At 34.9% G+C, this 22350-nt stretch overlaps 1 protein-coding gene across 3 annotated transcripts; it reads left to right on the top strand.

Annotated features, from left to right (window-relative positions):
- The first annotated feature begins 1729 nt into the window (after positions 1-1729).
- LOC145203741 (cleavage and polyadenylation specificity factor subunit 1-like) lies at positions 1730-22099 on the top strand. 3 transcript variants are annotated; one of them, XM_080076027.1, is made up of 35 exons: positions 1730-1974; positions 2216-2243; positions 3105-3235; positions 3314-3394; positions 4719-4885; positions 4943-5089; positions 5432-5571; positions 5648-5758; positions 6158-6251; positions 6411-6498; positions 6864-6968; positions 9557-9611; positions 9684-9763; positions 10068-10142; positions 10317-10487; positions 12156-12224; positions 12300-12477; positions 12547-12692; positions 13766-13962; positions 14290-14470; positions 14603-14699; positions 14847-14959; positions 16186-16281; positions 16348-16455; positions 17035-17187; positions 17423-17539; positions 17837-18015; positions 18242-18383; positions 18584-18736; positions 18938-19084; positions 19830-19977; positions 20345-20500; positions 21106-21235; positions 21598-21736; positions 21907-22099. In XM_080076027.1, the coding sequence occupies exons 1-35, from the start codon at positions 1819-1821 to the stop codon at positions 21952-21954; spliced, it is 4326 nt and encodes a 1441-aa protein (XP_079932153.1). In that variant the 5' UTR covers positions 1730-1818; the 3' UTR covers positions 21955-22099. The 3 variants fall into 3 exon arrangements, with proteins under 3 accessions (XP_079932153.1, XP_079932152.1, XP_079932154.1); XM_080076026.1 differs by having other exon boundaries at positions 9678-9763; XM_080076028.1 differs by lacking the exon at positions 4943-5089 and having other exon boundaries at positions 9678-9763.
- Positions 22100-22350: the final 251 nt, after the last annotated feature.

Below are 22350 nucleotides of genomic sequence, written 5' to 3'. Positions count from 1 at the left end.
AGTGAAGAAGAATTGGTAACAGTGGATGACCGAATTCATTAGGATATCTTGGTATGCAGATCCAAATGTTTCTCATTTAATTTTGGAACAGTAATGTGTCATTTCCCATCTGCAGGATTTGGTTAAAAGTCAAAAACACTCACTAATGAGTGGCAAGCCTCATTTTTTTAAAATGCAATGTAAAAATGCTTCAAAGACCATTAATCGGAGACGGTACCACCCTAAAGTGGTTCATTGGGTAATTGAGTTGTTTGCTAGAGCTTCAGCAGCATATAATCATCTCAGAACCAGTGGTGTTCTTACATTGCCACCATCACGTACTTTACAGTAGTACAGGTATAAGTTGCAATTTTACACATAATTTTTTGAACTGACATATCATCACACAATCCTAAAAACACTGTAGATTGTTAAAAATATTGGCTCTGGTGCATGTGGTATCAACCAATCGGCAGTCAATGCTCTGTGGATGAAAAGTTAGTTAACAGCAGCGATTTATGCACTTTTTCATGTTTTTTTTTAATTTATTATTTTCATGTAGTCAAGAAAATTGGTATTCTAGGAAGGCCTAAGGCCACTTAGTTGGATTTATTGACTACGGGGCCAGAAATGCAGACACCATAATGGCAACCCGTATATGTAGCAAGGTGGTACACATAATGCAAATTGTCCAATTCAGCGAATTCAAAGTCCAAAATTGCTACATAAATAAGGTTAATTGCCAGTTTTTTTATGATATTATTAAGAAAATTCCAAAAACTAAAACATTTTTATCAAACCAAACGTCGCAGCTCAAAAAACTATCGACAAGACGACAAAATATGTGTATGTTCTTACCAATGCACACGAAATGTGTACTTGTTCATTCAAGCGTGCAACGTCTGAAGGAAGGCAAAACCAATATATTCGCGTTCATGGTAATTAAATTAGATTTGTTAAAATAAAAATGTTTAAAAAGTACATCAACATAACATAACTACACATTAAAAGTTACATCTTGCTCTATGTAGTAATTCACCCGAGAGATTTTTTTAAATATTTAGTTGGCAGACGAGTTGCGCATCTAGTGAATTAAGTTATCTATGGTCTCACAGCTTTCCATTTTTTCCGCTTGAGTACCTAATAGTCATGCATGGCTGAATACAAATGATATTAAAGCGCGGCATGTAAGTAAACGAGAGTCAAACTCAAAACTCAGAAGTGCAATGGACGCGGTGTGTAGACCGACTTTGTTCTTTAGTTTGGATTTTCAGCATACAACACAATGCCTCATCTCATTTTGAGTTTAAAAACTAATAGACTTGTTTCGCTTGAATTAGAGTAGACCACGCACAGTTTTTAATCAGCCCGTCGTTTATTGTCAACGTCTTTTGCCAAGTAGTCCAAAGCGAAGATACATTATGTATTTTACCCCTAGGGCCCTAGTTGTGTTTCAATCATCACTCATATGGTTGCTGCTTAGACAACATTTTAGAATATACCTGAAAATGGTTACTAGCTTTCTTGTGTTGCAACACTTAATATGAGGAGTCTGAGGACTTAGTTTTGCTTCTGACAAATGTAAATAAATAAAGTATATATATATACATATATGTTGTGCAAGGTTCGAATGAGTTAAAAACAGGTTTATATAACTACTTCTATGAAAGGAACCACTGATCTAAGTTGATTTGTGTTATATGCTGTTTTAAAGCACTAATTAAACATTTATGAACCAGTTAAACAGGCTACTTTTTTTGCAGATTCATTGGTGAATTTTTAAAAAACCTTTCTTAACAATATTATTAACAGAAAATGCAACAATAAGTTGCTTTGTATATGAGTAGTAAAATGTATGCATGGTACCAGCAACTCCACTCACCAACTGGGGTGGAACAGTCCTTATACTGCAATTTTACATCTGAAGATGAGAAGGATCTAATCATAAGTGCTGCTTCCCAGTTGACTGTGTTCCGATTGTGTAAAAGCAGAGAGGTATGTTTGTGCAGTAGGCTGTTGCTGAAAGTCATACTGTTTTTTACGTGTTATTGATACTTTTGTGGCACAAGTGCTATGTGTTTTATAATATGCCATTATTCTGATAAAGGAATCTCATATTGGACATCCAAGTCATATATTTCACAATAAATTATGCTTGAAGAGCAGTATGAGTTATTGATGACTTTAAAGTTTTGTATTTGTGTGTATGTAGACATAATTTTCCATTTGCTTGCAGTCACATGGAAAGGATGAAGAGATTCAAAGTATGTATGTTTTTATGTGGATTAAAATGTTAACATTTGCTCTCAAAAACAACAAATTTTGCTTGGATAAATTACTTTTTATGGGTCCCCTTTTCCTGAAAGGGGCACATATTGTGTTTGTCTGTATTATTTTTTTGTCTGACGCTGGTTTGTCCATCCATTTAGTCTTCAAAAAAGAGTGCTTCAAACTTATTACAATTAGTTATTCGCAGTTGATTCTTCCAAAGTTTGATTCTGGATGACCCAGTACTTCACCCGCAGCCCCCCAAAAAGAAAGTTTTAAAACCCGTTTTAATAATCGTTTTTAGGTTTACCAGTCCGTTAGTTGAGCCGTATAAGCCCTGATGTGCCTTAAAAACATTTCAACACTTGTTAGTGATTGCCTTTATAGCTACTAAAATGTGCACACTTGACAACCAGTTACTACCACAGAAGTCCCTAGGAAGTGATACACTGGTTTACATTGTGGTGGTTTAATGCATAGGGGGAGGTCCTTTGCTTCATGCACTAACATACAGTCGTTTTTGTTGCTTAGCAGTCTTTTATTGTGATTAAAAATATGTTTTTTCCAGTTTTTTATTACTTTTTGTATAACATTATAGGAATGTAAAAAAATGTGTATGTTTAAATTTGGTCTGATGCTTTCTACTAATTTGTCCTTCAGAATCTAAAAATAATTGCACCATTTTGATACCAATTTGCTTTAACATATGTGTGGGACCCATACGTTTTTGCTTAAAAATTAATCATGTTAGTTAGTTAGTCAAATGGTGTTTAGTAAACGAATAGAAGGTAAAATATATATATATTGGAAATATATGCTGTAATTTTAATTTAACTTGTAGTGTCTTGTTTGACCAGATAACCAAGCTAAGGTAAAACTGGAGCAAATTGGTACATGGCAGCTGTTTGGAAATATTGTCTCCATGAAAAGTGTCCGCATGAACGGTGCAAAAAGAGATTCTATTTTGTTAAGTTTTAAAGAAGCCAAGGTAACAAAGCACAATTATGTTGATCAGAAAATGATGGTGTTGTATTTTTCTCTGTTTAGCCCATTTCCTTTTTTACAGCTCTCAATCATAGAATTTGATGTTTCGACTTATGACATAAAAACTTCATCACTCCATTATTTTGAAGAAAGTTTACACAAGGCAAGTTTGGACACACAATGCTCCCAGCTTTTTTTGTGTGTCCCCTTCAGGGAATTGTTTTTGTCCGTATGTTTTTTTATTTTTCTGTCTAGCGCTGGTTTGTGCCACTTGTTTGGACAAGAAAGAGAGCTGAAGTTTTTAAAACGATTATGCTTACTGAAGTACATGATTTAGGAGTTTCATGCTTTGTTGGTTGATGCATGGTAAAGTGTTTCGAATGATTTTGTAATTTTTAATTGGATTCACCCATTTTTACCCCTTAAACCCTGAAATATTCGTTTTTAGATTTTCCAGTACTTAAATCAGAAATACAAGCCCTAATGTGCTGAAATTTGAAACAATTGTTTGTAGTAGGTTACTCGTTTGGTATATAAATTTTAGCTCAATTGGTCAAATGGTTACCTTCCCAACCCATAATATGTGTACACTGGAATAATGCATAGCGGGAGATCACTGCTTGATGCATGAACAGACAATTTACAAGGCAGTCTTTTGATGATTAGACATTTGCATCTCAGTGCAGTATTGCTATGTGGTTTTATTAAGTTGTCAGGCATATTTTCAGTTTTAGTGAAGGTTTATATATATTAGAAGTGATTTAAATGATACTTTTTGTGTCAGGCAAACGTTGTTGATTAACATAAAGGTAAAAAACTAGACATTTTTCAAAGAGGCAATAAAGAGTCATTTAACTGTCATTGTCAGTTTGGTTGCCATATGACGAGAGGTTAATGAAGGTCAACTTGTAAGTATCACAGATCCCAGTTGAGGACTTTTTTGTCACAATGTAGCTTGTTTATTGTTGACACAAATATTCCAGAAACAATATGTGAGTTATATATAAATGAGGAAAACTGTTATTGTTGAACTCTTAAGGACTGCATGCTATTGAAAACCGTGTCGAAGGTCAGTAAACGGTCGTTTGGCGACTACACATCGATAGGCAACTGAAGAACAATTTGTTATCAATACCTTTACTGCAGAATATCTTTCTAATTTGTCAGTGTCTAATAATGTAAACAGGATATGGACAAAACCTATTGAAGTTTCACCATGTTTCAACTTGTTGCACCAAACTTTATGATGGTTTACTCAACAGATGCAGTACTTACAACTTTGCATGTATGGGGACCCATGGGTTTCTGCTGACAGAAACAAAGAATATAAAAATGTTGGCTATTATGGGGTGCATATAAAAGTGTTTGAAGCTTTTTATTACTATGATATTTATTAGTTATTACAACATTGTGCACAATAGTGGCCAAACATTGCATTAGCTCTTATAAAGTTATGAATATGAATGTACTTGACAAATGTTTTTTAGGATGGAATGCTGCAAAGGATATCATTACCAAAACTTAGTATTGATCCAGATGGAAGATGTGCTTCTATGCAATTAACTGTAAATTCAGTTGCAATCATTCCATTTCAATCTGGGGACTTAGCTTCGGAAGACACTATTTTGGGAAATGACAATGTGCAGCCACAAACGTGAGTCTTAACTAAACAACAAAAATTGGTGCTTTGTAAAAAAGGGTTTAAATGCAGTGGAAAAGGTCAGACTGCAACAAGTTACAGCATCAATTTACGTGAAGTTGATTCGAGACTTCAAAGGATAATCGACATGCAGTTTCTTCATGGTTATTATGAACCAACGCTGCTGATTTTATTTGAATCCTTAAGAACATGGTCTGGGTAGGTTGATGTGTGTCTAAGATCATTTTTCAAACATGTCTTAGGCTATTGTGTTTTTTTTTGTTCAGGGAAGTAGACACATTTTATTTTTTGGCTTTACTAGCTAATACCGTTGCCAATATGTATGTACATGTATATAAGACCCATTCGTTTCTACTTACACAAGCAGTTGCATTAATGCTGTGCAAAGATAGAAACCCGATGGAAATTGGATAACAAATGTGGATGTGTGCTGTAGGTATCGAAACGGTCTGTGTAGTAATATCAAGTAGTAATGCATAAATAAGTTACTTACAAACATAGGAAAGCAACATTTCTAGTTTTTAAACCTTTTTTATGTAGGAGGGTAGCCATTCGACAAGACACTGCCAATATTGTTGCAATATCATTAAACATGACTGAAAGATTGAACCCTGTTATTTGGTCTCTAAATGGATTACCGTATGATTGCAAGTTTGTGTATGCAGTTCCAAAACCCATTGGTAATTATTGCTTTTGGATTATTAAAAGTTTATCCATAACCAACATAAATTTTGAAAGATAATGTGCTTTTTGCAGGTGGTGTTCTTATCTTTGCAGTCAACTCATTGCTGTATTTGAATCAAAGTGTGCCACCATATGGAACTGCTGTCAACTCCCTAACACAAAACTCAACATCATTTCCCCTTAGTAAAAATATTTTGTTTACCCTTTTCACAAATATTCTGCACACAACAACCTTGCATATCTTGTCGTAAACATATATTTGTAGATTTTGGTATCCTAATTTTTTATCAATATTCTGTTTTTGCATCAAATTTTATTCTATACTGCACTGTAACTATTGGTCTGCTTAGCTAATATAAGTTCAGACTCTCAAAGAAGACTAAATATTGTAGTACAAAAACACAAGACTTAATTTAAGTATTATGGTGTCATTTTTGCTGGGATTTATTGTCATGTAACTTTTGTTTATCAGTCATTGATTGTAGAATGTTGAAAGCACTTAATTTAAGTTTTAATAATTTGTATTTTCAAAATTGATGCTTTTGAGTGTTGGGTGTCATACATATTGTTTGTTGTGTGAAGGACCCCAAGAAGATGTATGTATGACCTTGGACTGTTGTAATGCTGCTTTTGTTTCCCCTGAAAGCATGGTTATATCAACTAATAGTGGAGATTTGTAAGTATTTTTACTTTTTAAGCATATATGCTGTCCTTGTAATACACAACACCATTGTTTTGCTCAATGCATTTTAATTTTTTTCAAGTTCTTTACAAAATTGCAAGGGTCATTGTAGAATATGTGATGTTTTTTAATATTACTGCTTTTAAATTTTAGGTATGTTTTAACTCTACTTGTGGACAGCATGAGAAGTGTAAGAAATTTTCACTTTGACAAAGCAGCATCTAGTGTTCTAACTTCTTGTGTAAGTTTGTCTGATTGTTGCCTCCTTAAAATGAGTTCAGTGAAATGTTAAGTTGAAAACAAAGATATGGTTACTGTAAGATGGTGAAATACTTGTTCAAGTAAAATGAGAGTTTACTAGGACTGTTTTTTACTAATTTGGTGACCTTAAAGCACCATTGTTTATGCTCACAGGTCTGTTGCAGTAATCGAAATACCTAATTATTCTAAAGTATGATAAATAAATAGTGTGGGTTCTTTTGGATTTGTTCTAAAGGGTCAAAGAATGTAACAATAAATTAAAAATGGTGAAACTATTTCACAATGCCCAAAATATGAATATGATATCTTACAGTAAACATTTCTGTTTTGTGTTTTGTCCAATAGGTTTCACCAATGGAAAATGGATTCTTGTTTCTGGGTTCAAGACTCGGAAATTCATTGCTTTTGCATTACACTAAAGCAAGATCTGACTCATCCAAAACTAATCATGTAAGTTTATTACCAGTTCATAAAAGTTGCACAAACATTTTAACTGAATGTGCTTTATTGCAAAAGATTTTTTGTGCAAAAACATGATACTTTTTGTTTGACAACAGACGGAATGTTACATTTAGGAGTAATGATGGCAGCAGTATAAATATAAGGTCCTACCTTAGACAAGTTTCACTGGCCTTTAACTAAAATCAATCATTTTTTTCAACATTTGTTTTTGTTTTAATTAATTAGTAACTAAAATACTCTCTAGTATTAATGTTTTTATGGTTCAGTAGATGGTAAGATTGAAAATTGCACTGAAAAATATCAGTGATTTATTTGATCATCAACATTTTGGGCAGGGGCGGATCTAGAAAAAAATTGAGGGGGGTGTCCAACAATTAGTTGGGAAATTCCCTGATGCAATACGTTGTATGATACGATTCGGGTAATCCCCTTTCTAAAAAACGTCAAAACCTTGACGTCACTCATGAACCAAAAATACTGCCGTCGCAATATATCACTTTTGTAACTACGCAGTGCATAATGCATAACAGAGATTCGGGGTTGGAGTACTTTGTCCAGAATTTCAAACAAGTCCAAACCAGAGAGTACAAGACCTCAACCTAACTCGCAACTTTGGCACGCATAGGCGAGCGGCATCTGTTATTACTTATTACTAGGGCGATTATTTTTTGACTTGTCAAAAAAAGTCAAAATTTTGTCAAAATTTTTAGAATAGGTCAAAAATTGTCAAAATTGTGTACAAAGTCAATTTTTTTACAAAGTCAAAATTGCTTACAAAGTGCATTGTTGTGGTGTTGTAGAGGTTGCACTGTCAGTGAATTTTTCATTTTACACTTTGTAGCCTACTTTATACTGTTGTAAATGGCCCATTGTCTACTCATTGTGAATCATAAACCATTAAGTGAAATAATTAGGTTGATAAGGCGTGATGCTCAACACCCCTCAAAACGTGTAAAATTTTGGTAGGTCCCAAGTCATTTTACGGCAGCTGGAGGTTAGGTGCAGCTCTTGCTTCGGTTTTGCATTAGATACTTCATGTATCTTTCGTTTAGACCAGGAGTGGGAACCTGCGGCCTAAAGCCCGCATGCGGCCTTCAATGTCAAAATAGATTTTGGGATGTTGATATTAGGAATTGCAAGTCCTACAACTCTACGAGGGAATAGCAAAACGACCATTCTGTAAAGTCAAAAAGTTTAAACACCAATGTCCTTGGCCTGGGAACAAGTCTATGCGACCTAAACGAGTGTCGATAAACCGTTTAGTGGCCTTTATAAACAAAATATTCCCTACCCCTGGTTTAGACAAATGTATTGAACGATCTTTGTTGTGTCTTAGCTGCAGTTTTGGGCGGTGATTTTTAATTAGCTCATTTCCCTTTTCAGAATAGGCTAGGTCTGTGTTCAGATTTTTGCCCTTCTTTAACTTTTTGTACAATAATGCGTTATTCAACTACTTGAATTCTTCATAGGTCAAAATTTTGTCAAAAAAAAGTTTTTTAAAGTCAAAATTTTCAATTTGCAGGTCAATTTTTTTCGTTTTTTAGGTCAAAAAATAATCGCCCTACTTATTACCTGTTATCCAATAGACAAAAAAAGAAAAACAACTACTTATTTTAGCGAAATCGTTAAAATTTCCAGTTACGGCTCCACTATCTAGTTTACTCAGCAAAACTGCTGTTGCATGATAAACGTGACTGTCAGGCTACCAAAATACGTCAGTTGCTTAAAAAACATTTAAAGGACTGGACGCCTTTTTGAAAGGATGGTTCACATTTTAAGTTACGCAACGTTAAGAATGCAACAAAGTTGGTTACTATGCAAGGCATAAATAATGCCAAGCATTGGCAAGTTACCAATTACATGTACCCTAACAACATGGTTCGGTGTACACCGATCGAATATTGGTGACAAACAACTACGTGTTTGGTGGGCCATAAACAATTTAGCATTGGACGTTTTAAATCAGTTTAGTCGGATTTAACATTGTTTAACTGCGAAAACAATTTAATACATTACATTTAGTGCAGTCAGCACTTTTCACTTCAGCGTCTTTGGCGGATAATCACTTTTGTATTGTCAGTGCCTAAAACTCTTCATTTTAAACCCTTGTTACGTCACAATAGACTTGTTATGTCACACACGATACAAAACGATAAAGGCGCATGGCTTTGAGATAATGACTCCCTGTAATCATGCAGTGGTAAACAGAATGTTTGGCCTATTTAATTTACCCACAACTTTTTTAAAATGGGAGTTCGGCAAATTTTACCAATTTTCTGAGGGGGGTGTCAAAACACCAAACAGCCCCGTCTAGATCCGCCCATGATTTTGGGCAACAAGGCTCCAATTATGTGTATTTTTGTGTTTCAAACCCCTTGCTTTGTCCTATATGCCTTTTCACCATGTAACAACTTGGGATACTGACAAAGCAAAATATGCATTTTTTTTTCCAAAAAATAACAAAAGACTTATTTGTTTTCAACTGAATATATCACTGTGCTGTTTTTTTTATAAAGTTGTTGTAAAAAATGTTTTGTAAAAATTGTAAAAAAAAACCATTAAAAATACTTTGGTAGGGTGAAGAGCCAGCATCAAAGAGGAAGCGTTTAAACACAGCTGCAGATTGGAAAGGTATAATTATGTTAAATTTACATGTACAAGCAATATCAGGGTATCGTATTTTTCTTTGAACTGCAGCAACAGATGGAAGTGATGTAGAAGATTTTGAAATGTATGGAAAAGATAATGTTACAAGCGAACCGTTATCTTCGTATAACTTTGAGGCAAGTTTGTGTTGTGTTGCAGTTGCTCTACCCATAAATGGTGGTAAACTTGATTCTTCCCAATAGGAAATATAGTTGCAGATAAATGAAGAGTTTAAATTGGTGGAGTAATATAAAACACAAACTTTTTAAAACCTAAAAAAAAACTTGTTTAAATTGTATTTTGGTAGTGCTGTAAAAAGTACTTGTTAAGAATGTTTGTTTCATGTCCTTGGCCAATGCCCGTTTTATTCTCAATTCCTCATTCTAGTACTGGTTAATACTAACTGACAGTTGATACTTAAAGAGTTTACGTGATATTTAGGTCTGTGACAGTCTTCTGAATATTGGTCCATGTGGAGCAGCCGAGCTGGGTGAACCAGCATTTCTGTCGGAGGAGGTAAAATCTATTTCGAATTTTAGTTAATTAGCTTGAAATAAAATTAGTTTTGATTTGTTACGATAGAAATTTAAATAAGAATCAACATTCTTGTTAAACAGCAAATGAATTTTATATCTTGGTACTGCAAACCAATTAAACCAAAAAAAAATTACAAATAAAATTGTTCTATAGTTTGTCAATCAAAGAGAAACAGACCTTGAACTAGTTGTTCTGTCGGGTCATGGTAAAAATGGTGCACTGAGCATTCTTCAGCGAACAGTAAAACCCCAAGTGGTGACAACTTTTGAACTTCCGGGATGTATTGATATGTGGACTGTAAGATCAAAAGCAAAATCAAAACCAGTAAGTTGTTTAAATAGTTCACAACCCAGGTCTTGTCTCCATGGAAACTTTTGCAGTAAATCTCATAATAACTGTTCATTTAGCAGCCATGTTTTTATGGGTCCCTTTTATGGGACACATATTGTTTTTGTCCGTATTTTTTTTTTGTTTTTTGTTTTTTCTGTCTAACGCTGGTTTGTTAAACGCGTTTGGTCAAGAAAGAGTGCCCCAAATTTAATAAAATTTACACAAATGTTAGTTATTAATCCAAATTTGATCCTCCTGAAGTTTGACCCCAAATGACCCAGCGGTTCACCCGCAGGCCCCCAAACGTATTTTTTTTAAAAACGGCTGTACTGACTAAAGTACAGCATTTTTGAGTGATATGCTGTGTTGTTTGGTGCAATATAAGATATTTCAAAGAATTTTGTATCTTTTTATTCGATTCACCCCTTAAACCCCCAAATATTCATTTCTGTCTAACGCTAGTTTGTTAAATGCGTTTGGTCAAGAAAGAGTGCTTTAAATTTATTCAAATTTGCACAGATGTTAGTTATTGTTCCAAATTTGATCCTCCTGAAGTTTGACCCCAAACGACCCAGTGGTTCACCCACAGGCCCACCCCCCTAAAAAAAAATTTAAAACGGCTGTACTGACTAAAGTACATAATCTGAGAGTTTCATGGTTTGTTGGTTGGTGCAATGTAAGGTATTCTAAAGAATTTTATAACTTTTTATTGGATTCACCCATTTTACCCCTTAAACCCCCAAATAATAAGTTTTAGGCCAAAAATACAAGCCCTAATGTGCTGAAATGTTAAACAATTGTTTGCAGTAGGTTATTCGTTCAGTACTTAAAATTTTGCCTTAATCGGCCAAATAGTTACTTTTACAGCCCATAATATGTGTACACTATCAGTCAGATAGAAGTCTCAACTCTCAAGGGAGTAATTCCTTTGTTTACGATTGAGGCGGGTGAATGCAGCGGGATTGCTCAGCTTGACGTCCGGACAGACGTTTTACGAGACAGTCGTTTCGGCGATTAGAAATCAGCTGTTTTTTATGCTATGTCGTTTTATTAAGTATCAAGCACATTTTCAGTTGTGAAAAATTGTGTTAAAAACTGACCTTGAACGACAATATCAAGGTCAAAGCATGAGATTAAATTAAAAGTATTTTTCCCGTTCTTATGTACTGTTTTTTTTTTGTAATTATATGACAATAATGATGCAAAAAGAATACGGACAAAACTTTTAAAGCTGGGTTATTGCTAAAGTTGGTAAAGTGTTTTCTTAAGAATCTAAAAATAACCAGGACGTTAAGTTCGCACAAACGCGCGTGTGGGGACCCATCTGTTTTTGCTTGCAAAAACAATCATATATGTAGATCAAATGATGTGTATAGTAAATTGGTAAATATCGTATAGAATATATAAAATGGAAGTATATCAGAAAGCCACCTTTCTAGTTTCGTGTGTTTTTGTTTAAATCAATTATAGCAGTTTAAAATTTAAATGGAAGTGTTTTTTCTAATGGAAGTGTTTTGTTGTAAATAGTTCGGAGCAATTAACTAGTCACCACTAAAAAATCTACTTTGATTATAAAAAAGCCATAGAAAAGTAAAATGTTGACATTTTCAGGCTCTTTATTTGTTGCTGAAATTCATTTTTCAGTTTTGTTTTACGTTTTAGGTGACTGTTGGAAAAGATGCAGAAGGGCAACATGGTTATCTAATTCTGAGCAGAGTGGACTCAACATTGGTACAAATTCGTGTGATCATATCTATTTATAAAGATGATTTTCTTTTTGCAACTTGTCTTTTTGATTTTTTCAAGATATTAGAAACTGGAAAGGAGATTATGGAAGTTGAAGATAGTGGTTTTAACACTCGACAATCATCAGTTTATATTGGCAATATTGGGGGTGAAAAACAACTTATTCTCCAAGTGTGCACAACTGGGGTGTGGTTGCTGGATGGTGTAAAGCTGGTCCAACATCTGGCATTGGATTTTGGCAAGTAGATATTATTAGTAGTGGTTGAGTTTCTATTGGTAAAATTAATGGTCAATGTTTGTTGAACAGATGCTCCAATCATACAGTGTTCTGTTGCTGACCCATATGCAATGTTGTTAACTAGTGATGGTCAGTTGGTTCTGCTTGTGTTAAAAGATGACACTGATGAGGAATCTGGCGTTAAACTTCACTGCTCAAATCCATCAATATCACAGGTGATAAATTTCACCCTATACCCAATTTTTCAAAATTAGAAAACATTTCCAAGAAAAGTGGTTATAAATCTTGTGTTGGACAGAATTTTCACTGTTTTGAAACAGGCTTTGTACTTTGGTGTTTGGTGTATATGTTTTTGTTTATATTTTTTATAGTGATGGGACGAGTACCCGGTACTCCGAATCGATGGTATCGAACGATTTCAGTGGTATCAATACTCGTACTCGGGGTATCGAAATATTTTGTCTCAGTTTTCGATACCGACGTACGAGTACCGAAAGCCGATTTACACCATAAGAATACGGGCAACTTTATGTCAATATTTGCTTCGGATAGCACAAAATTGGAAAAAAGTTCCGCCAGTTTACGTAAATCTGTTTCGCTATCACCTGGAGATTACATTTTTCGGCGTGTGTGTGTGCACGCCTGTACCCCGACCATAAATTAGCCAGTGATATACAAATAAGTACAACACTACACTTAAGTACTTGGTAATCGTAATCGGTATCGAAGGTATATACATGTGGTACTCGTACTCTGTATCGGTTAAATATGTAACTTGTTGTATGGAACGTTTATTCAGCATTAGCTACAAATTTCCCCAATATTTTTGCCACCAAATTAAACAAACTACATATGGTTTCAAGTTGACCTACTTGTTCACAAAAGAGTTCTCCTAAGCGTATTCAAACCACCTGTCCCGAGCGCATCGAGAATTGGAGAAGTCTAATACGCTTTGCCTTTTTTTTCTTTTTTGAAAACGAGAGAAATGCGTATCGAATACGCTTAAACGCTCCATGTAAAAAGGCTTATTAATGTTGTTCAATGTTAAATAAAACTGGGCACCCAATTATAATTAAGTAACAAATGTATATCTTTTGTAAGTAATAAAAACAATGTTTATGATTAACAAAAAATATATACAAATAGGCAACACAGCTTGTTAGGAAAGTTTTTGTGCAGAATTATTTCGATGTTTGATACAAAATGTACAAAAAATGCTTACACATTAATTAGTACTTAATTGTTGCACAGTTTATCCATATAAATTCATAAAACTACCTGTTGTTAGGTTCCCCTTATCAGCAGCATTTGTTTATACTTGGACAAAAGTGGTTTGTTTCAAACCAGTGGAAACATTATTTCCAAAAAACCCACCACTGCAAAAGAGGATGAGCTGATGTCTGATGATGATTTTGGTTATAAAACTAAATCTGTGTCAAATCCAAAAGATTCAACTGCACAAGTTTCCATTGGGACTTCTTTCACGTGGGTCAAAGAAATCTGTTTATTATATGAAGTGATTTTAACTGGTATTCAGTGAAAGATATTAAAGTGTTTCACAATAAATTTATAAGTTTGCTTAAATTTGAATGGAACACTGGTTGAAAATCACTGTTTTAACCCAATGGACTTTTTTATGAAAGTAGTCATCTATTATTATCAGTGTGAAGGTTCTATTTTGATTTGCTTTATTTATTGTTATGTAATAATAAGATTGTTAATGCAAGGGTCTGTTGCTACTTTTCAGTAGTTTAGTGTGAGCTTAATTGTTTTATTGCATTGTTACAAAATTTCTGCACTAAATAATTTCAGAGTTGACGAAGAAGATGAATTGTTGTATGGAGAGTCAGACCCTGATGTTGTGTTTCCAACTTCTTTTACAATGCCACAACCTGAGCAAGTTGGAAAGCAAACCTCAACCAATGTTACACAAACACCACAAGAAGAAAATACCTTCTGGGCAATTGTGGGCAGAGAACATAGAAACTTGGAGGTTGCTAACAGATGTTTTTCAAGATAAATGTTCTGGTGTTTTTTTTTTGTCACTGCTTGAAATGAGCAAACACTTTTTACATGGGCCACATTTTTTGCAAAAGTTCAGTAACATAGAATATTTGTTTTTCAGATTTATAGTGTACCTAATATTGAGCTGGTGTATGTTGTCAAAAATTTTTCTCTTGGACACAAATTACTTGTGAACAGTAATTCTCACACATACATAGGTGGGTGCTGTGAAATAACTTTAAAAATACATTTTAACATAAAATACATTACCATTATTTATGTGGTTGTCAATCTATGAACATGTTAATAATTGATGTAGTAAATTAAGTTACCAACTATATTTTTATACCTTTGAATATTTGCAGGTGAAAGTGAAAAACCGATTTCTGGTGCTGAATCACGCTATTCTGACAATCCAAAAATCCATGAACTTTTGCTTATTGGTATGGGTCATCACGCTTTGCGCCCACATTTGATTGTGAGTTTCGTTCAGCACCTGTATTTATTTTTATTAATTATTATGGGTCCTCTTCCCAGAAGGGGACACATATTGTTTTTGTTCGTATTTTTTTTTTCTTTTTTCTGTCTAACGCTGGTTTGTAACGCTCGTTTGGTCAACGTTTGGTCAAGAGTGCTTTAAATTTATTCAAATTTGGACATATGTTAGTTATTAATCCAAACTTGATGGACAGAAGTTTGACCCCGAATTACCCAGCGGTTCACCCATAGGCCCCCGAAACGTAAAATTTTTAACGCTGGTTTGTAACGCTCGTTTGGTAAAGAAAGAGTGCTTCAAATTTATTCGAATTTGGACATATGTTAGTTATTAATCCAAACTTGATCCTCCAGAAGTTTGACCCCGAATTACCCAGCGGTTCACCCACAGGCCCCCGAAACGTAAATGTGTCTAACGCTCGTTTGGTCAAGAAAGACACTGTAGGCAGAAGTCCCAAGAGAGTAACTCACTGGTTTACGATAGCAGGAGAGCTCAGCTTGACGTCGGACAGACGTTTTACGAGACGTCGTTTTGGTGATCAGAAATCAGCTGTTTTGCACAGCAATGCTATTTCGTTTTATTAAGTTATCACTCACATTTTCAGTTTTAGCAAAGGTTTCACACCTATGACGTGATTTAAACCTAATAAGCGTGCTTCGGTTTCGTATATGTCAAGCAAAACTTGTTAATCAAATTAAAGTTGAAAAAATAAACTTGACATTTTGGCAAGATAAATGTTTTTTTTTGAATGCTCGTTGTCAGGTCGGCCGCCGTATGACCACGGTTGACTTAAGGTCAACAAGTAGGTATTACTAACACAATTCAGAACTTTCTTTCGTCATAACATAGCGTTTTTTTTTGACAATCAATTTAGGAATCAATACTCAAGCCATGTATAAATTAGGCTAAACGGTACTGTTGTTTTTTAATTTGAAGTGTCTGTAACACAACTGTTACAGCTTTCTAGAAAAAGTTTATTGTTGGGTTAATGCTTTCTAAAAAATTGTCCTTAAGAATCTAAAAATCGCCGCAACATTTGTTTACCGTAAATCCGCACAAACATGCATGTGGGGACCCATTAGTTTTTGTTTACAAAAACAATTATATGTGTAGATCGAATGATGTGTATAGTAAATTGGTAAATATTGTATAGAATATATAAAATGGAAGTATATCAGAAAGCCACTATTCTAGTTTTGTCCATACAGGCTCGGGTTGAACAAGATTTGTTTATTTATGAAGCTTTCAAATACAAACCAGAATCAGCTTTGCAGAAAAATGTTTTGAATATTCGGTTTAAAAAGGTAATTTTATCTGTTCCATTGTATTATAGTATTTTTGTTGTAAAATTAACTCCTTTATTGCTACAGATTCACCATGGAATTTTAACAAGAAGGCAACCATCAACTACAGATGGTTCAGCTTCAATCAGTAATCAGAAATTAAGACCATTTACAAATATAGGAGGTTATTCTGGGGTAAGAAATGTGCTTATGTGTGTGTTGAAAGCTGTTTTTTTGGTCCACCATTTTGCAATTTAACAGATTTAGTCAGTGGTTTCCAAACTTTTTCTAGATTTTACACAGTGTTTATGTACCACTACAAAGTTTTAAAAACTTAATCATAAAAGAACAAAAAATCTTTGTTGTGTCAATTGTGTGAAAACAACAAAAAATAAAAGTTATTGCAAATTTGATCATATCGAATTGCTTTTTGTCAACTTAAATAAGCTTGTATATCATCTGGAAGGCCTTCATGGTTTGGTAACCTGTTGGAAACATATTTCTGTGGTATTGGTGGAAAGTACATTGGGAGGAAAAGCACTCAAGATTGTAAATGTAATTGCTAGTATAGTGAACTCAATATCGAAAAATCCACCACTTCAGTTCTAGCTCACCAAAACTTTTTCTTTTGCAGAACTTTAATGATTTTGTGGCCTTTTACGCACATTAACATGTAATGATTTAAATCTGAATTCCAAAAACACACCATCCAACATACTTGACAAAATCTTTCTTTTACCTATATTTTTTGAGCACATTGTTTGGATTGTACAGGTTTTCTTGTGTGGACCTTACCCTCATTGGATTCTGTCAGGGTCACGTGGTGCTTTACATTGTCATCCGATGTCTGTTGATGGAACCATCACTTGTTTTGTGTCTTTTCACAACGTTAACTGTCCGCAGGGATTTCTTTACTTCAACAGACAGGTAAATGTTCCTTTATTGTGGTAATGCATTTCAAAGCGAAATAATTATGTAATGCAGTCATTAATGATGCCTATAAACTTGTATTTGCAACTCCAGGTTGAGAAACACTGTATTAGATCATTTGTGAAAGTTTATGTTTGTTTTACTAATTGCTGTCAGCCATCAAGATGTTTCTCGCATTTTTGAGTGGATGTAACCGCTGCAGTGGCCCGAATAACTCACTTATGTTAAACAGGGTGAACTTCGTATTTGCATGCTTCCACCTCACATGAAGTATGACAATCCATGGCCCGCGAAAAAGGTGTCTCTACGTTGTACACCACACTTCATATCATACTCCATCGAACACAAGGTAATATGTAGAACAAATAATGATACCACACCAGAATACTTAAGCAAGAAACCGTGCATGTCTCTGGTGGAGCAACTCGTACAGAGTTTTTATCTGTAGGTGGCAGTAGTAAGTAAGTTTTGTTAAAAAATGTTGGTTGTTTAAAAAGGACATCGTTGCCAACAAATACAAAATATTCCAATGTGCAAAAAACTCAACGCCTGTTGCAAATATTTTGTAAACTTTTTGACATCGAAAAACTACAAATTTTCGAGTAAATCAGATAATAAGAAAAACCATTGACGCTTTGAACTACAGGTGTATGCCTTGGTGTCAAGTGTGTCTGAACCATGTACACGTCTTCCTTTCACAAACTGTGACAATGAACGTGAATTTGAAGATCTTGAGCGGGATGAACGGTTTGTTTATCCACACATTGACAAGTTCTCGGTCCAGCTTATTTCGCCTGTGGGTTGGGAGTTAATACCAAACGCAAGGTACGAAATTTAGCGGTTTTGCCTCAAGTTAAGAAAACCGACATCGTATTAAGTGGCACTATATTAGGCTTAATGTGGGTTTCGGTAACTTTTGGATTATTTTCCGTTCGTTGCAATAAAAGCCTTGTTACTCGAACGCCGTTAGTTATTTAAACTGATTTAAATCGACTACACGAATTCCCGGGCGGATTGTTTATGACATATTTTTTTTTTTTTTTTTTTGTAGAATCGACATGGAGGAATATGAGCACGTGACTTGTATGAAGAACGCTTGGTTAAATCCAGGACCTTACACGACCGTGCGGCAGAATTTTGTGGTGCTGGGAACTTGTAACGTGATGGGAGAAGAAATGAGTTCGCGTGGCAAGGTACAACAAACCCACTGTTCAAATCGTTCAATCGCTTCAAAGTATAACTACTGGTCATTTTTTCTCATCTTTGGCAACTTTTACGGAAAATCATTCATTCAGATTTTAGCTTACAAATACAAACTTTGAAATAGTAAATGATCAAATTTTTCGTTATCACCTTAACTCCAGTGTTTACATGCTATAATACTGATTTGCAGATAATTATACTGGAAATTATTGAAGTCGTTCCTGAACCAGGACAACCGCTAACGAAAAATAAACTTAAGCAAATTTACTCATCTGAACAAAAGGGACCAGTTACTGCAGTGTGTGGTGTTGAAGGAAACCTGTTAGCTGCTATTGGACAGAAGGTAAAAACAATTAATAAATTGATGTTGAAGCCACAATTTGACAAGAATGAGACCGAAAATGTGTTGATGATGTTTGAAATCATATACGTGTGTCGTAACTAGAGTATTTATCTTCCTGAAACCATGTTCATAATTGTGTTAAAAGTTAAAACTGGCTGATGATGGTTACTTGCTTTTCTTAGTTTTTTGTTTTTTGTTAAGATTTTTGTGTGGCGTTTTGACGAGAATCAATCACTCCGTGGTCTTGCGTTTGTCGACACCAACATGTACATCCATCAAGCTTTCTGCTTTCGAAATTTTGCGGTTGTAGCTGATATACAAAGAAGCATCACCCTTTTGCGTTTTCAGGTAATTCTGCTTGTTCCTTTAATATCGCAAGCAACATCAATTGCACCAGAAAAGTATTCACACTCTTATCTTCATGAAGCATGCCACCCACCAGTTACCTACATTTACGTTTTTTGTAAAGTCATCCCTATTAATATTTGGCATTGAAAAAGCAAGTTATTAATAAAGTTCACATTAAGTTGTCACCGCAAGCTCACGGATTCCACGTAGTTCTGCCACTGAACGGATTAAGTTACCACTGGTGCCTTTCCTGCATGGTCGAGGCATTTCCAACAAGACCACAAGTAACGGTTACTTGGTGTAAATTAATTAGTGCAATGTCCCAGTTAAAGCAGCAAAGACTCACGACGCAGGTTTATGGGTAATCGACGCAAGTGTGTGCCGCGAAGTGTTTTTGCTTTAAAATTCTGAAAGCCTTATTGCTTGACAGACGCTTCTAAAGTGGTATTTAACCATTTAATTTAATTTTATTGGCGGAAGAGGCGCATTTGACTGAGAACACAGCGACGTATTAACACTAAAGCTAATTACCAAAAAAATTCTTGACAAAAAGGCCAACGTAGAACAATTTTTTAGACAAAAACAACACTATACCAAATTAACTGCAAACGAACTTTTATGAACACAACAACGCATACTGGGTGGTTTGTACTTACTAATTTTTTTATGATGGTCCAATTCATATTTTGCCTAAAAAAAATATGAGCAAAAGTTTAATTATTCTTATTGCACATTTTTATCCAAGGACGAATTCAAGACGTTATCAGTGGTGAGTAGAGATGTAAAACCGCTTGAAACTTACTCAGCAAATTTATTGGTTGACGGAACAAGCGTTGCTTTTCTTGCTTCTGACCACGACAAGAATCTTGTTGTCTTCAAATACGACCCCGAAGGTTTGCAGACAATACACGTTTTTCTGCCGTTACCAAGTTTTACTTCTGTATAACTTTGTTGTTGTTGTTATTGCATTTTGTGCTGTGTAAAGGTTCGATTTTTGAGCAACACATTCATTGGATTGTGGAGGCCCTAAGGCACACTCGGTGTGTTGTGAAGATAAACAAATGGTTTTTTTTCTGCACGAACAAGGCGCAATAGATCCCACTCGGGAATATTTGGACACATAACTGCCTACATTGTGTCTGGTTGTGCAAGCAAATACATACACAAAGCTACCGTGTTTATGTCTGATCCTTTTTACTCATGCTGATTTTACCTGTGACGTTTTATCGTGTTCTACAATGTACCTCCATTGATTTGCAGATCGCGAAAGTCATGGTGGGAGTCGACTGATGAGACGAGCCGATATTCATGTTGGTTCGCATGTCAACTGCATGTGGAGATTGGGCTGCAACCAATTCGACCGAGCTTCGGGAACGATGAACACGTCATACACCGGAAGTCATGTGACAATGATGGGTAAATATCATTTGGAACACAATACAGGGATCTGTTCATAAGTTTAAGTCACTTAAGATGGTCTAGGACTTGCCGAAACATTTCATTAATGAAGCATGTCGCTTTTTAAGTCTGTTTGAACCGTTATTTCCTCATTAAATGTCATTTGGTTATAAAAAAAATGGCCGCGAAAGACCAAGCAATGATTGGGCTCATTTTACTAACAAGTAATAACAATTCTATGATGATCTACTTGTCGGTAAACTTTTAAAGTTGGCAAAGTTTGTTAAACCTTACAGGAATGGTCTAAAAGCGTATGATATGTACTTTGTGAGACAAAACTTTAACGTATAGTACAAAAGCTGTACGTTCTGGAAAATTAAAATGTGTGACGTTTTGGAAAGAAGTATGTTAAGTTGAACAATGGGTTGATGTATGCAATACACTCAACTTCTGAATAGTCATTAAAAACTATGTTACCTAACTTATCTTTTCGCATAAAACTACATTGATAAGTTAGCCTGATCATCGCCTCTGTTGCTTGAGTGAGCGTGAGGCTAATATTCAACTTGTTGGTTGGTTCTACCTCAAACTAGTACAACAGCATAAAAGTTAAGTTTTTACAGGAACCTTGGACGGGTCGTTATCATTTATTCTTCCTATAACAGAGAAGATATATCGAAGATTACTTATGATACAAAATGCGATGGTAACCGGTCAACAACACACAGCTGGTCTCAATCCAAAAGCTTACAGGTTTGATACAAGTGAAATACACAGGTTGCGGTTTGGTGGTCTGTTTTATGTATGTATTTTTGTGTTCTGTTCGGCTGACAGAGGCATTGGATTTTTTTGTGACAAAGCAATTTAATACACCAAAAATTGATTTATTTTTTAAATCAGGCAACCGAACAGAACTTGTAAGAGATGTTGACAGCGGTAATTGCCCGATGTGACTGGTACAGTGTACACGGTCTGCTTACTGCTAAATTATAGATCAGAAAAGCCAACTTGTTTGTCGAAATATTTTCAATCATATCTACCATCCGGATGGAGGTTTATTGTTTAACAGAGCAACTGGAACTTAGCGAAAATATTAACAAATCATAACGTTCCAGGCAATTCGTATCGCGTCAGAAGATTTTGTTTAATTCGACAAAAAACATTTTGGACGGTGACTTGTTATGGCGATATGCAGCACTTAGCCGAATTGAACGAAACGAACTGGCAAAAAAAGTTGGAACCACTTCAGATCAGGTTAATTAACTTCATAATTCAACGATGGTTTTAATATTCAAGTACCTATGTTGACGATTAAAATACGCCGTTATTACAAGAGAAACAGTAGATTCTTATTGGAATAATTTTATTCGTCGGTCTCTACCTTTAGCTTATGTATAGGTAAATATGTTATCATGAACTTGTAGATTCTGGATGACCTCATGGACATACACCGATCCACTTGTGTTATGTGACGAAATGATGAACGATATACCTACAAGGAATCATCCTGAATAGTTTCAATGTCAAGTACTCGAAGTGTGTCGCGAGGAAAGAACTTTATGAATGATGTTCCATGAACCTGTTTGGTTGGTTTCAAAAAATAAATCGAACCCTAAACATGTGCCTGACTACACAGGATAAATCCACGCTTGTGGTTTGGTAGAAAGAATATTTCAGTGAGCAAGTAGCCTATGTTTAGCATTGAGTGTTAAGTAATCCACAGATTGACTTTTGCTTTGTTTAGCGCTTGTGTCCCGGTTGCTTACCTCTTTTAAATTTATTTTCAGCTATACAGCCGGATTAAAGAAACTCCAGACAAAATGTTTCTTACTAATATTTACTGTGCTAAATCACGCGTCAATTGCACA

Source organism: Phallusia mammillata, chromosome 8 (genome assembly GCF_965637545.1).
Source record: "Phallusia mammillata chromosome 8, kaPhaMamm4.hap1.1, whole genome shotgun sequence".
NCBI lineage: Eukaryota > Metazoa > Chordata > Ascidiacea > Phlebobranchia > Ascidiidae > Phallusia > Phallusia mammillata.
The sequence above is the reverse complement of the archived record's forward strand: the minus strand, read 5'-3'. Positions and strand labels throughout refer to the sequence as shown.

Coding starts and splice junctions, on each gene's coding strand:
- LOC145203741 (XM_080076026.1), top strand. CDS start 1,819: ATGAGTAGTAAAATGTATGCATGGTACCAGCAACTCCACTCACCAACT. Junction 10,488..12,155: donor CAAAAGCAAAATCAAAACCA/GTAAGTTGTTTA, acceptor TTTACGTTTTAG/GTGACTGTTGGAAAAGATGC. Junction 14,471..14,602: donor GAGAACATAGAAACTTGGAG/GTTGCTAACAGA, acceptor TTTGTTTTTCAG/ATTTATAGTGTACCTAATAT.